Source organism: Martes martes, assembly GCF_963455335.1.
Source record: "Martes martes genome assembly, chromosome: 8".
NCBI classification, from domain to species: Eukaryota; Metazoa; Chordata; class Mammalia; order Carnivora; family Mustelidae; genus Martes; species Martes martes.
In genome coordinates, this window is record NC_137895.1 from 92,899,811 (window position 1) to 92,916,259 (window position 16,449).

General features: G+C 55.8%; 2 protein-coding genes across 4 annotated transcripts; one reads left to right on the forward strand and one right to left on the reverse strand.

Moving 5' to 3' along the window:
- Positions 1–614: 614 nt before the first annotated feature.
- Positions 615–7,826, forward strand: GLI1 (GLI family zinc finger 1; the record flags this gene model as incomplete). Its single annotated transcript, XM_080811474.1, has 11 exons — positions 615–711; positions 943–1,035; positions 1,322–1,517; positions 1,763–1,907; positions 2,258–2,347; positions 2,438–2,575; positions 2,910–3,059; positions 3,719–3,883; positions 4,360–4,590; positions 5,196–5,463; positions 5,877–7,826. The coding sequence occupies 11 exons, from the start codon at positions 615–617 to the stop codon at positions 7,619–7,621; spliced, it is 3,318 nt and encodes a 1,105-aa protein (XP_080667600.1). The 3' UTR covers positions 7,622–7,826.
- On the reverse strand, positions 7,818–15,358 carry ARHGAP9 (Rho GTPase activating protein 9). Of its 3 annotated transcripts, XM_080811491.1 has the most exons (17): positions 14,804–15,358; positions 14,286–14,509; positions 13,103–13,327; positions 12,813–12,926; positions 12,519–12,623; positions 12,219–12,280; positions 11,996–12,086; positions 11,699–11,794; positions 11,456–11,554; positions 11,056–11,197; positions 10,852–10,959; positions 10,424–10,522; positions 10,166–10,243; positions 9,995–10,048; positions 9,605–9,739; positions 8,860–8,965; positions 7,819–8,267 (listed from the first exon to the last, which is right to left on the reverse strand). In XM_080811491.1, the coding sequence occupies exons 1-17, from the start codon at positions 15,117–15,119 to the stop codon at positions 8,096–8,098; spliced, it is 2,226 nt and encodes a 741-aa protein (XP_080667617.1). In that variant the 5' UTR covers positions 15,120–15,358; the 3' UTR covers positions 7,819–8,095. The 3 variants fall into 3 exon arrangements, with proteins under 3 accessions (XP_080667618.1, XP_080667617.1, XP_080667619.1); XM_080811492.1 differs by lacking the exons at positions 14,286–14,509; positions 14,804–15,358 and adding an exon at positions 13,431–13,535 and having other exon boundaries at positions 7,818–8,267; XM_080811493.1 differs by lacking the exons at positions 14,286–14,509; positions 14,804–15,358 and adding an exon at positions 13,431–13,535 and having other exon boundaries at positions 12,519–12,590.
- Positions 15,359–16,449: the final 1,091 nt, after the last annotated feature.

The window sequence follows — 16,449 nt, forward strand, 5'->3', positions numbered from 1 at the left end:
TTCAAATTACCCCAGGATAACACCAGTTTCCACTCTTTGTACTCAACAGACCCTGGAGGCTCCCCTCAGAAACCTTATCCCATACCAAACACAGTTTTCTGCCTTAGAAAAAGATCATCTGTGCTAGCTCCTGGCCCCACCAGCCTCTCCTTCTGGGCTGTGGCGAGAGCTCCCTCTGCTGGATACTGGAGAGATTGTAGAGGGCCTGTCGCAGGGCAGCAACAAATGAAGGCAAAGGGGCTCATCATGAGTTCCCCCACCCTACCCCTCAAAGCTGGCCCATGGTCAAAGCCAGAAGAAATAGAGGGCCATGGTATAAAATCACTTGAGGCTCATCCTGGCTCAATTAGTCCATTACACTCCCCCCCTAAACACACACACACACACACACACAGAGGCGCTTAGACCACCCAGGCAAAGAACCCACTCAGTTCCCACAAAGACCCTCCAAACAGCCTCTGCCTCTTTGGGACTCTCCTTTCCCTCACCCTGGCTGAATGATGCTCACTTCACATTGATTTCCCGTGGCGGATGTCTTCGAGGTTCTATACCTGGATTAGTTATCTCATCTTATTTCCCTCCTGCAGAGTCCCCACACTCTCCTCTGAGACACCATGTTCAACTCAATGACCCCACCTCCGGTCAGTAGCTATGGCGAGCCCTGCTGTCTCCGGCCCCTCCCCAGTCAGGCCCCCAACATGGGGACAGAAGGTCAGTGCAAATACCAATCGCCAGGCCTTGAGGACTGGCAGCTGTCTCAACCAGCCCCAGGGAATCCCTCTTCTATCTCCTACCCCAGGCCAGTGTCTAATCCACAAGAAGATTTGAGGCTCTATGTCTTATAGGGTTGGAATATGGGATCAGGCCTCTCCTGGTGGTTCAAGATTTGGCCTTATGTGTCCCTCATTCCCATTCCCCATTCTGGCTATCTCTCTTCTCTAGGACTGCCTGGTCTGCCCTTCTGCCACCAGGCCAACCTCATGTCTGGTCCCCACAGTTACGGGCCAGCCAGAGAGACCAACAGCTGCACTGAGGGTGAGGCCTCAGGCAACATTTCTTCCCTTCCTGCCCTTCTGGAGCTTGCTCTAAAAGAGAAAGTTGTGTTGGGGGTGTGCGGGGGGAGGCAGGGGATCTAACTTGGAAGAGGAAATGTTTGGAGACTGGAGCAAGGGGTCAGAGCACGGTCAGGAGGTCACAGATGGGGTCAGTAGGGCAAAGCAGAGTCAAATGTCATTTTTTTGTTGAGAATCAGGACCTATGGGTTGGGTGTATGGAGACAGGCCCCATTTACCATAGCTGTCTCCCCTGTTTCCTGCCCCAGCCCCACTCTTCCCTCCTCCCCGAAGTGCAGTCAAGTTGACCAAGAAGCGGGCCCTCTCCATCTCACCTCTGTCAGACGCCAGCCTGGACCTGCAGACAGTCATCCGCACCTCACCCAGCTCCCTTGTGGCCTTCATCAACTCACGCTGTGCATCTCCCGGGGGCTCCTATGGGCACCTCTCCATCGGCACTATGAGGTGCAGAAAGCCTTGGGCTAAAGACCTGACCAAACCCCATTAAAAGCCTCAAGCCCTCCAAAGCACCTGACCCTATCTGAATCCTTATCATTTCAAAGGTGTTGAAACCCCCTTTGGTGCTTTCCTGGGCCTGCCTCAACCGTCCCATACCATCTTCCAGAAACACTCCAAAATAGCCCAAGGACTCCTGGAATTCTTTGAGATGATAGTCCTAAGTAACTGCCTCTCCTCCTCCTCCTCCTCAGCCCATCTCTGGGATTCCCACCCCAGATGAATCACCAAAAAGGGACCTCACCTTCCTTCGGGGGCCAGCCCTGTGGTCCCCATGACCCCACTCAAGGTGGGATGATGCCACATCCTCAGTCCCGGGGACCCCTCCCAACTTGCCAGGTGAGAGTCCTCCTACTGCCGCCCAATTTCCCTCAGCTCAGGGCGGGCGGGCGGGTGGTGGATTTTAGGGCGAAAGGTGAGGAAAGGACAGGGGATCTAAAAGTTTTCAGCAGCAGAAACATAAAGGGGTATGGTTGGTGGGGTTCACTTTTTGGGGTTTGAATCAGGCTCTTCCAAATGAGATCCTGCCTTTTGCCCATCCCAGTGCAGTCTGAGGAGGAGGTCTCTTCCAAATCCAGGGGTTCCAGCTGCTTGGGTGGGGGCACTCGGGGCAGGAAGACCTGGCTGGGCTCTCTCTTCCCTTCTGCCCACTTCTACCTTCATCACCCTCACCTCTTCCCTTGGGGAAGCTGAAGTCTGAGCTGGACCTGCTGGTTAGCAAGTGCCCAGAGGAGCCCTTGGAGGGCGACATATCCAGCCCCAACTCCACAGGCACACAGGTAAGGGGAGGGGGTGACTTTAACTCTGAAACCTGAACTAAACAAAAGCTATCACCCCAGTGACCCTAGGACTGCCTCTTCTGTCCGTAGGATCCCCTGCTGGGGATGTTGGATGGGCGGGAGGACCTAGAGAGAGAGGAGAAGCCGGAGCCTGAATCTGTGTATGAGACTGACTGCCGCTGGGATGGCTGCAGCCAAGAATTTGACTCCCAGGAGCAGCTGGTGCACGTGAGCCCCAGGGGGTAACAGGAATGCTGGCTGGATCTTGTAGGACATTCTGGTGGGACACTGCAGAGTGAGGCTAAGAGCAGGAGGTCCCAGAATACCGAAGTCAGAGGCTGAGGGGCCAGTTGGGTTGGTAGAAACTCGGGAGCTATCCCTGTTTTAGAAACATGGGAGAACAGAGGGGCGGGCTGTGACGGTCTTTCTGCCGCCTCTTCCCCCATGAGGTGGAGACTTGGAGGAATCTGGGGGGGCGGGTGGCAGAGAGGTCCAGGAAGGTCTGGTTTGGGACTTGGGGGCAGAAGGGAACCTCAGAGAGCCTCTGTGTCTCCTCCTTCAGCACATCAACAGTGAGCACATCCATGGGGAGCGGAAGGAGTTCGTGTGCCATTGGGGGGGCTGCTCCAGGGAGCTGAGGCCCTTCAAAGCCCAGTATATGCTGGTGGTCCACATGCGCAGACACACGGGCGAGAAGCCACACAAGTGTACGGTGAGGCGCCCGCTTCCCAAGCCCAGGGTCCCTCCCTAAACTGGGGCTCCCCACAGTCAAGGCAGAGCTCATGACGTTCACGGATCCTAGGCACTTTTGCCACCATAAACAAATATTTTAAAACTATCTTATGACTGGGTTAGTATAAAGACGAACATATTGATGTGGTATATTAGGACATTTTCTTGGCCCTAAAAGCTATTTTTCCCTTGTTTTTAAAAGAAATTAAGATATTTCTGGGATGCCTGGGTGGCTCAGTCGGTTAAGCGTCTGCCTTCGGCTCAGGCTCAGGTCACAATCCCAGGGTCTGTGGGCACCCAAAAGTACTCTGGGCCCTAGACACTGCGTCTGCTACTTGACCTAATGGAGAAGCTTGGTGTCAAGGACATAAGACACTCCCAGACTGACCCCATCCTGAGCCAGTCTAAGATTCCCCATGCAGGGAGATCTGCTCTGGCTTGATGGGGAGATGCTTGCCGCCACACCCCCTCTGGCTTTCGGTTTGCCCAGCTCTTGCCTGCCCTTGTCCCTGAATTTTGGGACTTGCTCTCCCATCTTGAGTTACAGTCTCTGATGTAGGTCCCTTTTGAGAGTTACAGTTCTTCTAATCTCCCTGTCCTTCTGTCTGAGAGCTGTCTTTTGACCCCAACATCCCCTAGTTTGAGGGGTGCCGGAAGTCATACTCACGCCTCGAAAATCTGAAGACGCACCTGCGGTCACACACGGGTGAGAAGCCATACATGTGTGAGCACGAGGGCTGCAGTAAAGCCTTCAGCAATGCCAGTGACCGAGCCAAGCACCAGAATCGGACCCACTCCAATGAGGTGAATCCCCCACCTAAGAGACCCTCCCCACTTGAGAAGCCAGCTACTGGGGAGATTCCCCCATAAGAAATCCCTTAACCCAGCACCCACTCCACAGAGGTGAGTCCCTGTCCCCAACCAAACTCACCCAGATAAGGTCTTTCTGAAACCACGAACCTCCATGTAAACACCACACTCCCTACCTTGAACCAGCCAAAGGACCAACCTAAATAGACCCATTCGACCTGGAGGGGACCCGCGGTCCCTTAACCCCTGACTTTATGAGGTCTCACAGACCTGGGCTGTCAGTTTTCCTAATCTTTCCCTTGATCCTCTCATTTTTTACTCCAAGGGCCCCACTCTCTCCTTAGTTCCCTGGGTGCTGTGTGTTCCTCCCTGTCCCCTCATCCCCAACAGATGCCACGTCTTCTTCCCGTTTCTTCTGCACTCTCCTACTCTGACTCCTTTACCTGGTGTCTTCACTGTCCACCCAACAGAAGCCATATGTGTGTAAGCTCCCGGGCTGCACCAAACGCTACACAGATCCCAGCTCGCTCCGGAAACACGTCAAGACGGTGCACGGTCCTGATGCCCATGTGACCAAGCGCCACCGAGGAGACGGCCCCCTGCCCAGGGCACCATCCCTGTCCACAGTGGAGCCCAAGAGGGAGCGGGACGGAGGCCCCGTCAGGGAGGAGAGCAGACTGACCGTGCCGGAGGGCGCTGTGGTGAGCTGACCCAGGCAACCCCTGCCTCCGTACCCCGCCTGCCCCGCCTTCTAGTCCCTTCCATACTCTTCCGGGTCCTCCTCTGTGGCCAGTCCTCCAGTCTCTTATCCCAGTGGTGCTCCTTGGGTTACCCCAAATGGAGAGATTCTAGTATAATTAATGACTGAACTGGTTCAACAAACTCTTATATGGGGCTTAGTATATTATCCTAATTTATGTATAGTTTACATGTACAATTCACACGTAGTGTGATTATACTGCATGATTATAATTTCTCACAACAAGTTCGTGAAAAAGGAACTTACTCTCCACATTTTCAGATGATGAAACTCAGGCATATAGACAAACGGTCCAAGGTCACAGGACTGGGTGCGAATTTGAGCCCAGGCAGTCTGTGCTCCAGCCTAGGCCCTTCTCTTCAACATCGCTCCAGTTTGCCCCTGACCTGCACCTGCTCAGCCCTCCCTACACCTGTAAGCTTCCCCTTGGTCCCAGCAGTCACTGCGACACAGGCTTGAGCCACTCACCAGTTCAGGGAACTGTGGGGCAGTGGGGAGAGGCTGCCCTCAGCCCTCATTTTCCAATCCCCCACCCTTCACTACCAGAAGCAACAGCCCAGCCCTGGGGCCCAGTCGTCTTGCAGCAGCGACCACTCCCCAGCCGGCAGTGCAGCCAACACAGATAGTGGTGTGGAAATGACTGGAAATGCAGGGGGCAGCACTGAGGACCTGTCCAGCTTGGATGAGGGGCCTTGCATTGCTGGCACTGGTCTGTCCACTCTTCGCCGCCTTGAGAACCTCAGACTGGACCAGCTACATCAACTTCGGCCAATAGGGCCCCGGGGCCTCAAACTGCCCAGCCTGACCCATACTGGTGAGACCTGGGTGTGGGGGTAGTTGTTGGGCTGAGATCTGGATCTTCTCTGAAGTTGGAAGGAGGACTTCCCTCCTAAGGGTTGCCTACTGCACCTTTGTACAATTAGAGAAAGACCCCCCCTTCCTCAGGCACTTGCCCTCCATCTATCTGGTAACTGTGCTATACAAAGTATAACATGAATTCTGCTTCTTAGGGCTGTGCAGTGTGCAATGGGTACAACTGTTCACAGGGAGCAGTTCTGAACCCCTGTTGACACAGACGTAGAAAGGGCATGGGAGGAGACAGAACTGAGTGGTCAGAGTTAAGGAGGCTATCCCTGGGATTCCAGGACAGGGGCGTCCCATGGGGAAGGCAGGATGAGATTCAGAGGGTTCCCTGACCACCCTGCTTTTTCTCCTTGTCACCTGTAGGCACCCCTGTGTCCCGCCGCCTGGGCCCCCCGGTTTCTCTTGACCGCCGCAGCAGCAGCTCCAGCAGCGTCAGCTCAGCCTATACAGTCAGCCGCCGCTCCTCCCTGGCCTCCCCTTACCCACCTGGATCCCCGCCCGAGAATGGGGCATCCTCTCTGCCCGGCCTCACGCCAACCCAGCACTACCTGCTCCGGGCAAGGTATGCTTCAGCCAGGGGAGGCGGTACCCCCCCAATGGCAGCACCCAGCCTGGACCGGATGGGGAGCCTTCCTGCACCTCCCTGGAGAAGCCGAGCTGAGTACCCAGGATACAATGCCAACGCAGGGGTCACCCGGAGGGCCAGTGACCCGGCCCGGGCTGTTGACCGCCCTGCCCCAGCCCGAGTCCAGCGGTTCAAGAGTTTGGGTTGTGTCCACACGCCCCCCACTGTGGCAGGGGGAGGACGGAACTTCGATCCCCAACTCCCAACCGCTGTCTACTCACCACAGCCCCCCAGCATCACTGAGAATGTCACCATGGATACCAGAGGGCTGCAGGAGGAGCCAGAAGGTGGGACTTCCATGATGGGCAATGGTCTAAACCCCTATATGGACTTCCCACCTACTGATACTTTGGGATATGGGGGACCTGAGGAGGCAGCAGCTGAAGCGTATGGAGCTAGGGGTCCAGGCTCCCTGCCTCTTGGGCCTGGTCCACCTACCAACTATGGGCTGAACCCCTGCCCCCAGCAGGTCTCCTATCCTGAGCACCCCCCTGAACCATGGGGTGAGTTCCCTTCCCACTCTGGGCTGTACCCAGGCCCCAAGGCTCCAGCTGGAGTCTACAGTCAGTGTCCTCATCTTGAACATTATGGACAAGTGCAGGTCAAGCCCGAACAAGGGTGTCCAGTGGGTTCTGACTCCACAGGACTGGCGCCCTGCCTCAGTGCTCACCCCAGTGACGGGCCTCCTCGCCCACAGCCTCTGTTCTCCCACTATCCGCAGCCTCCCCCTCCCCAATATCCCCAGTCAGGTGCCTATACCCAGCCACCCCCTGATTATCTTCCTTCAGAGCCCAGGTCTGGCCTGGACTTTGATTCCCCCACTCACTCCACAGGACAACTCAAGGCTCAGCTGGTGTGTAATTATGTTCAGTCTCAACAGGAACTGCTCTGGGAGGGTGGGGGCAGGGGAGATCCCCCAGTCCAGGAAACTCTCTACCAGAGTCCCAAGTTTCTAGGGGCTTCCCAGGTTAGCCCCAGCCCTGCCAAGGGCCCAATGGCCACATATGGACCTGGCTTTGCACCTACCTTGCTCAATCACAAGTCGGGCTCCTATCTCGCCCCTCCACCCTGCCATGAAAATTTTGCAGTGGGGGCAAGCAAGGCCCCCCATAGGGCAACAGCACCACCCCGACTTCTGCCCCCACTGCCCACTTGCTATGGGACCCTCAAGGCAGGGAGCACCAACCCCAGTTGTGGTCATCCTGAGGTAGGCAGGCTGGGAGGGGGTCCTGCCTTGTATGCTCCTCCTGAAGGGCAGGTGTGTAACCCTCTGGACTCTCTTGACCTTGACAACACTCAGTTGGACTTTGTGGCTATTCTGGATGAGGCCCAGGGTCTGAGTCCTCCCCCTTCCCATGATCAGGGGGACAGCTCTGAACACACCCCACCTCCCTCTGGGCCCCCCAACATGGCCGTGGGCAACATGAGTATCTTACTGGGATCCCTGCCTGGGGAGACACAATTCCTCAACTCTAGCGCCTGAAGAGTGAGGAATCCCAGCAACCACAGATCCATTTCCTAAGGGGTTTCCATCCCCTCAGAGAAGCTGGGAGGAGGAGCCAGAGTCCCGTGGGATGCCCCAGGGATGGGAGATATGGGTTGGGGCTGTATACCTTCTGTATATGTTCTGGGGAGGAATTTGATAATGACACTGTTTCTGGATAATAAAGGAACGGCTTCAGAAAGCACCCTGCTTTACACTTTACTGTCTTGGGGGTGGTTGGGTGGTGACAGTGAACAAGAAGAGAAGTAGAGGTTAACCCACCCACTTCCCTTTTTTGGGAGGTTCCCCCACCCCATCCCAACCCCTCAGGTCATACTCACAGAGACAGTCATCTGGGAGACACAGGATTTAATGGGATGTCCTCAAAACAGAACATCCACTATTCCCACCCCCACCAAAGGGTAGCCATCAGAGATCAGTGGAAACACGTTTTTGTCTTCTTCCTCTCCCCAGTCATGGGAAGAGGCTGGGGAAGTCAGTGAGCATGAGTTGCACTAGCTGCCCAGGGTAGAGGGCATGGGCGGCTGGGTCAGATGTCTCCTGCTCTGGCCGAAACAGGGTTGGCCCAAACACAATTCCCAGGTTGTGCGGGGTCATGCGGTTCTTATCGGAGTGTGCTATCACCCTGTAGGCAAAGACCAAGAGGAGGGGCTATAAGGCAGCAGCTTCCCCACTTCAAATAAATCTCACCCTTCGAAGGGATGAGCAGGAAAAGGTTGGGGTGGTGCCTGTAGGGAACCAAGCAGAGAGCTGCAAGGGGCATGAAGATGGGACCAGCAGAGAAACCTTCAGGATACAACTTGGGAGAGACAACCCAGGAGATGCCTGCCTCTTCCCAGCCTCAGAGACTGCCCCTAGAGTCCCCTTGGCTCCCAGGTTGGGCGGCTCTCATTCAAACGGCTTTCCTCTCTCAGAAGTCACTGCCCAGGTCCAGTTCAGCCAAATAAGCCACAAGCACAGTCCCAACAGGAGACAAAGAGGCCTGGGGAAGGGAGCGGTGAGAGGGCCCTCATTTCTCTCACAGCATCCCTGGGCATCTCTTGATCTCCATTTTCCCCACTTGATGTCCTGCCCAGAGGTAACCTGTTTCCTCCCTCTGCCCACTAAACAGGAGAGAAACGTAGGTGTCCCCTATCTTCCCTGCACCTGAACACAGTCCCCGGCACATGCCCCACTCCACCCTCCCTCCGCATGCAGAGACGTCCAGTCTCCCTGACCTGCATAAATGTTCCAGGAGGCACTGCAGAGTGTCACGGTTGGGCTTGGGCATTGAGCCTATTAATTCTCGTATTTGAGAGACACGCTGCTCTGATTCGGAGAGTGCTAGAGAGAAAAAGGGAAGGGAAGGGCACGCGGGTGAGGCTAGGGAAGGTGTTAGGGCAGGGTGGGTAAACTTGCTACTCTTTTCCACGGCCATGGAAGACACCACTAATGTGCCAGAGCTTGCTTTCCCATGGAGCCCAACTGCAGCTTTATTATTATTATTTTAAGGTTTTATTTTTAAGGGATGCTTGGGTGGCTCAGCCATTAAGCATCTGCCTTTAGCTCAGGTCATGATCCCAGGGTCTTGGGGTCAAGCCCCGCATCCGGCTCCCTGCTAAGCGGGAAGTCTGCTTCTCCCTCTCCCACTCCCCCTGCTTGTGTTCCCTCTCTCACTGTCTCTCTCTCTGTGTCAAATAAATAAATAAAATCTTTCAAAAAAAAAAAAGATTTTATTTTTAAGTAATCTCTACACCCAGCATGAGGCTCAAAGTCACAACCCTGGAACCCCCCAACGGCTGCTCTAAAATTCTTCTTTAGTCGGCCTTCTGAACATTCACACTCAAAAGAATAACTGGGTTGTAAGTTGTTTCCCATCTCCGTGCTCAGAATGGGATAAAAGGGTGTAAGGGAAACTCTATTCTTTACCCTTCATGCCCCACCCCCATACCAAGGGTATTGCCCAAAGTTCTCATCCCTTACCAAGGGCAGCACGAAAATGGGGCAGCAGCAATGGGGGCACCAGAGGCTGGGGTAGCTCCCTGAGAAAAAGCTTCAGAGCACCAGTGACCACATGAATATCATCCCACTCAGCACTGTCCAAATCTAATCGGCCTTCTGGGAAGAGAAGGAGGTACAGAGGGGCTCAGGGCTTATGAAGGGCCAGAAAGATCCAGAGACTGAGAGGTCAGGAGTTTGGGAGAAGATCCAGTTAAGGCAGACCACAGAAACACCTAGGAGACCCACCATGGGGCAAGGCGGCAGAGGTGGGGATGGGGACAACCCACCCAGGAGCAGGACATAGAGGAATCCAGAAGGAGCAGGGAGGATGTCAGATGGTTTAAGGGTCTGAGGGGCCTTCCACGTAAGTACCTTGTCCTGGCTGTTCTGGGAACACGTACCTCCCATCGGAGGTGACAGCCCGCTCTGCAACATGGATGAGAAGGGATCAAGAGCTAAGACATGCAGCTCTAGCCAGACCTCGGTGTGTGGCTCTGAGGCATGAAATTCGAAGTCCCACCAGATGCCCACAAGCTTTCTCACCTCTGTCCACCAGGAAGCGAAGCTTCTGGACCACCGCCAGGTTCCCACTCACCCGGTAAATGCCATCCACATCTAGACCTAGGAGACGAGGCAGGGAGCTAATAAGGATTCCTGCTCCAAACTGTGTAAGGGGAGGACTGGTGAGAGATGCAGGGGTGGAGGGGAATAAGGCAGAAGGAAGACTAGGGTGGGGGAGGTGGGGAATTCTCTGCCTTGGCCTGTTGGGAGGGGAGATTGTGGGGTCTCTGGAAAAGTGACCTCTCTTATCCACAGCAGCAATGCAGAGCCGCACAAAGCTGGGCACGGTGTCTCCTTCCCTCTGGCACAGTGATTCCAACTGGCAGCCGAATACCTGGTCTGGAGAGGCACAGAGTAAGGGGGAAAGCCAGTGGCAGCCTCACCCATGAAAGGTCTTCTCAGCGCAGGTTTTCACCCCAAAGTTGGCCTGGCCCTCCTGACCACCTTTTCTAGGCCCCCGCCAGGAGGTACACCCTTTCTCCCCCAGACTATGCAGTAGAGGAGCAGAAGACCGCTAATCTAGTTCCGGGAAGTTCTACTGTGAGTCTCACTGAAGTTTTCTCATCCACGAAGTGGGCTAATGCCCAGATCAGGAACATAAAGGTGCTTGCAAAAATACTACAGCAGGTACGAAGGAGAAGGGGGCCCGCTGGCCCAGCCCACCTCACCTCGGAGCAGCCCACGCTCCTGCAGGCTTTGCAAGGGTGGTCTCTTTGCGATAAGCCGCTTGAGTTTGTTCCGAACGCGGTTCTGCTCTGTTCCTTCAGGACACCGACCTATAGGAGCAGGTGGAATGAGGGCGAGAGTCGCGGTGGGGAAGGAGCAGGGAGACACGCCCCCTGGCCCCGCCCACCCGAGCCCCCGCCCCTCACTGGAGCTCCTGCGGCCGCCGATCCGCAGCAGAGGCTTGGACACGGGTTCCGACTCCTCTTCGTCGTCCTCCCCACCGCTCAGCTCCTCCAGCTCTGCGGGTCCCGAACCTGACTGACGCAGTTCCAGGGGGTTCTCTCGATCCTAGACCGGGAAGGGCGAGGTGGGCCGAGTCGGAGATTGGAAGAGAGAAGAAGAGAAATCTGCACCCCCAGCTCGACGCAAGGAGATCCTAGCCGGCTGCTGGTTTCCCACGTCCCAGCCCCACCACAGGGTGGTCTACACTGCGACCACCTTGCCCCCTACCACCCCAGAATCCTATTGTTCCTTCCCCACTCCCTCTATCCCGCCCGGGCCGAGCCTTTCTCCGGGCTCTGCCCCACCGTCTCCCACCCATCTCACCAGGCGTTCGATGACCGCCCGCAGCGCGCGGTGCCAGGCTCGCCACTCGGTCTCCTGGTCTGATTGCAGCAGGAACTCGTGGCCAGGGACCGTGCGGATCTGAGGGACCAGCGGAGACAGGGCTTGCTTGAGTCAGCGGGGAGAAGCACAAAAAGCTGGGAGGCGGAGCGGGAGACCGGTGCGGGGAAACCGGGCGCACCTTCGGGTCGGGTGTAGCTTGGGGTACGCGCGGGAGGCACTCACGTGCAGGACGTTGCGGCGGCTGGACAGGTGGCGGCCGTGGGCCAGGGCTGCTCCGCGCAGGTCCACGCTGCTTTCGGGTCGGCTACCCGCTGGTCCCTGGCAATCGGGAGAAACTGAGGCCACGGCGCTGTTTCCTTCGTTGCCTCCCTCCCACCCGGGGGGACCGCGAGGACACAGGAGGCTGTGCTTCTTCCCCTACTCCCCCTGCTCCACCTTCGCCCCACAGTTGGCCTGAGGCCGTAGGAGTCGGGCCCGAACCCCTCCGGCACGCCCCCTCCTCCCCTCCCTCACACTCACCCAGATAGAGGAGGGCGCGGCGGGCGGCGGCTCCCGGTAGAACACCAAGCTGTTACCCGCTAATACCACCCAAGACGAGCTCCAGTTCTTCCTGCAGGGCGGAGGGGGCAGTGGTAGTAGTGCAAAAGTCAGTTGGAATCGCCTGGGGCAGGCGCTCTCCCCGCACTCGGCTCTACAGAATCCAGCCGCCCAGGCCCCCCGTGGTATTCCCGGGTCTGGTCACCTGAGCTTCCGCCCCCCCTGGGCGATCTTGGTCACGTTGAGCAGGCCCGACTTTTCCACCTCCTGGGGAGTGGAGCGAGGGGTATTATTTATAAGCCACCCAGAGCCCCCCACAGCCAACGCGGCTTTCCCAAGGGAGAATGACCCAGGAATGAGGTCCTTTACAGTTGGGGTGGGGGTAGGCTGCGTAAGAGAGGATACCCAGAGAACACTCAGAAAGAGGAAGATGTTTCTGAAGGAGCAGGAATTGGGGGGTGGGGCAGTGAGGATCTTGGCCTGCACAAGGAAGTGAGTGACTTACGTGGGGGTCGTCCAGGACCTGGGGCAGAGGTCGAGAGGGCTGCAAGGCTGAAGGCTGGTCTGAGGGGTGGAGCTGGAAGGTGTGGGGGCAGAGGTAGGGTGAACCCTGGGGGAGGGGATTGGAGAAACAGGTGGAGGTAACGTCAACTTAGAAGTCCCCCTATAGGGGGGACAGGGTGCGGATGTGGGTGAGAGGCAGGGGGTGGGATGGGTAACAGATGAACGTCTTGCATAAAATAAAGTAGTAAAAAGATGGCTTTTCCTGCATGTGATTAGGAGGAGGAGGGAATCTCACCTGGGGGCCAAGCAGTTCCGGGGTTGCCTTGTCGGATTCTGAGCCCTTTGCCTGAGGTTGCGGGACACCATTGTCCCTATTCAGGGTCTGCGTCCCCTCCATGGAGCCAGTGTTCTGGGGAGCGGGGTGAGGAGCAAAGCTACAGCCAGCTGCCACCTCAAACTGCTCTCAACACCCTTCTGGGCAATTTTCTGATGGCAGCCCCGAGAGAAAACAGGTTGCTTTGGGGTTCAGTAGGGGAAAGGAGGAGGTGGAGGGGACACAGGAACAGGCAGGAGGGAAAGTCTCACCATCTCCCGCACACGAGTGCGGCGTGGAGGCTTCCAAGACTTGCAGCCGGTCAGCGAATTTATGTAGAAGCAGCGTCCGGAGTTAGGGTCCAAGTGCTGCTCCCAGGAGTCCAGCCTCTGTAGTGGGGGGCACACAGGGCTTGTGGGAGGAGACCGGGGGCAGCGGCGAAGGTCCACTAGGTTGCAGTACACAGGGTGCTCTGACATGAGGGGCTGGGGTCTTGCCTGCCAGGACAGGGGGAAGAAAAAGGTAGTTAATTCTGTCGGTGCCCCCCCAATTTTCTCTTCACCTAACCACCTCCTCCTCTCTCCCCCACTGTTTTCTCACCCCCAGCTCCTGGCCGGGGTGACCCAGGTACTGGGGAAGAAACCCCAGTCCCCAGCTGGGTGCTTTTTTTTTCTCTCTCCTTCAGTCATTGCTTTTCTCCTCCTCACTTCCTGTTGCCAACTTCCCTCCTCCCCCACCCCGCCCCTACCCCAGGGCCTCAGGAAAGGGGAACCGGCTTTTTGTGTGTGTGGTGGTGGTGGGGGGGGTTTGAGGGGAGTGCCCTACCCTCACATTCTCCAGAGTGAAAGGGAAGAGAGGGAGGGGGGGCAGAGACCCCTACTGGGGGAGTATGAGAGAGGAGGGGCCATTTTAACCCACCAGCAAGTAAGAGAGAGGGGAGGAGCTGAGTCTTCAAGAGCAAGGGAGTTACATCTCTAAGTGGGACTTGCCGGTGACCTGAGCTAGCAAGATGGGACCCAGGAAAAGCCCTGCCCTGGGCCTGGAGTCAGGAGGAAGAGAGAAAAACATAGCTCTGTGGCTTTCTCTCAGAACCTCTGTCATCTGCCAGGTTCTGTGTATCCTCAGGCTCTTTTCTACTTGCTATCCCTCAGCTAGAATTCCTTCTCATTTCTTAGTTGGATTCAGGCTACTTACTTCTTCCTCCTCCTCATTCGGATCAGCTACATACCATTTTCTGGGAGATGCCTTCCCAGATTACCTCCATCACTCTCTACATTCATGCTTGTCTGTAGCACTTACCAGTACCAACAGTTACTAGTTCCTGTGTTTGTCACCCCCATGGGAATCCCTTGAGGGCAGAGATTCTGCCTGCCCTGTTTACCATTGTGTCTAGAACAGGGCCCAGCAGTAAATAACTGTTTACTCTTTGCTCCTCTCAGAAGGGCTGTGACTCACCGTGTTGGCACTGGCCTCTGGCAGTAAGTCTTCCTGAGAGAGGGATCTGCCACTTGCTCCTTCCTGGAAGGGCTTCAGGAGGGTAGGCCTCAAATTGGTAACACTGACGCTTCTACACATTTTGGGGGGAAGAGGAGGAGGCTGCTTAGAGGTGGTCTGGGTCCTGCCTGGGGGTTCCTGAGACAGGCGCAGCTCCTCCACGGAGCCATGAAACACCTTTGGCCCTGGAAACAGAAATGGGAAGAGTGGGGGCAGGCGATCAGAGGGGTGATCTTGGCTGGATCCCTCATCCTGGGGATTCACAAGGAAGGCAAGAGCAGGGGAGGCTGTGCAAAAGTTCATGAGACCTAGAAAGTGTAAGAGTGGAAGGAGAGGCAATGGGGACACTATGACGGGTATGAAGAGTAGGCTGATCAGAGGGAAATAAGAGAAGGGGGTCAGCAGACGCCTTGAGGGAGAGAGAGCCTTCCAATAATTCCTAGAAGCCAGGGAGGTGGGAAGGGGAAGGGAGTACTCACCAGGTGTCCAGAGGGATTGGCTGGGGGTGATGGTGGTTGGGCTCTGGGTTGGGATAGATTCCTCTGTCATGTAGGCAGCTGGGACAAAGATGGGTCGAGAAGTGGGGGGTGCTCCCAGGCGCCTTGCCAGCCACCAGTCTGAGTTGGTCTTTCGAAGCAGTAGAAACCTGTCCCCTTCAGCCAGGGACACTTGCCGGCCATCTGCCCCAGTGTAAGTGAAGGCATAGAGGGCACAGAGCTGGGATCCCCGAGAAGGGTTTTGGGGCCCCAGCCCAAGGCTCCCCCAGGTACTCGACCACCACCGGCCTGACAGCATTGTAGTCAGTACTGTCACCTGTGGGAAAAAGAGGTGTTGGAGATCCAGCAAAGGATGTGACTGGCTGCTTCCAAGCAGAGAGACATTGTTCTAAGAGCAGCGTAGGGAGATAGGGAGAAACGTAAGGACAGGAACCTCAGAATGAGAGCAGAGGGTAAAGCAGAGAGCCTGGGTGGGGGTCATCTACAGGTTTAGGGGACTAAGAACTCCCCAGTGATGTGACTGGTAAGGAAGTATATAAGTAAGGTGAGAGAGGATGTGGTCAGCAGAGCTAAGAGGCGAGCAGGGCAGGAAATCAGGGGAGAGAGGCTAGCTCGGTGATTGTCCTCCAAGAAACTTCTGGGGCCCGTCACAAAATCTACAGGCAGGAGGAGCAGGTCCTGGGTAGTGGTAGGATTTTTGAGCTGAACAGAGGAAGATGAGGAGAGAGAATCAGGCCTGAGACAAAACACAGGCAAAGAGACAGGAATTAATGACAAAGATAAAAAAAAGTTTGTGACCTTTATTAAATGTACACAGGCACCAGTGTTTCCGTTCCCAATAGCCTCAGACCCAAAGCTGCGTGCTTCCTGTGCAGACTCTGAGAGACACCGAGACAGAGAAACCAGAGCTAGAGAACTGTAAGACCAAAGTAGAGAGAAAAGAGAAAGTGGCTGGGAGAAACACAAAGGGGTTCCAAGTTAGAGGAAGAGGTGAAAATACCACCATCCTCTCAATCCAGGGTATGTTTTGGGAGCCTAGAGGCCTTGAAACAATACTCTGTACAGAGCCTCTGAGGCAGAATCCTACTTTGTTGTGTGGGTCCCTTCATTCATTCTCTCAACACGGATTGGCTGAGCGCCTCCTGCATGAAAGGAACAGTGTTAGGTCCTGGAGATAAGAGAGGGGAAGGAGTTAGACACAGCCCTTGCCGTTGTGGAGCTTAAGGATAGATCTTAACTAATGACATAATACATGTATTAACTACAATTGAATCAAGGACTCTGGACAAATATTACAGTGTGCCGTGACCGCACATAGAGGTGGATGGGGGACTGATGTTGGCTTTTCCTTGGTGGAAGGTGGGAACTGACATCCACTGTCCATTGCCAAGGCTTTAAAACATACCCTGATGCTTCCTCCTTACCTAACCACTCTTGTTTGCCCTTCTTTCAGTTTCCCCACTGCACAATGTGAGGCTCTGGGTCTGGCTTTGGAGAGGTCGCCAAGGGGGACTGCCCCTCCCCCTTGGCGACATCCGAGAGCCAGCTCTCCTCCTCTGACGTGATCCGAGTCCTTCTTAGAAGGCTCCACTTTTATTTATCATGTGGAGAACCCTACCCCTCAAATA

Excerpts from the sequence above, each read along its gene's own strand:
- ARHGAP9 (XM_080811491.1), bottom strand. The coding sequence starts at position 15,119 with ATGCTGTCAGGCCGGTGGTGGTCGAGTACCTGGGGGAGCCTTGGGCTG. Across the intron at positions 12,927-13,102 it reads GCACTCGTGTGCGGGAGATG|AACACTGGCTCCATGGAGGG; the intron begins GTGAGACTTTCC and ends CCCGCTCCCCAG. Across the intron at positions 12,087-12,218 it reads CAGGGGGGGCGGAAGCTCAG|GAAGAACTGGAGCTCGTCTT; the intron begins GTGACCAGACCC and ends TCCGCCCTGCAG.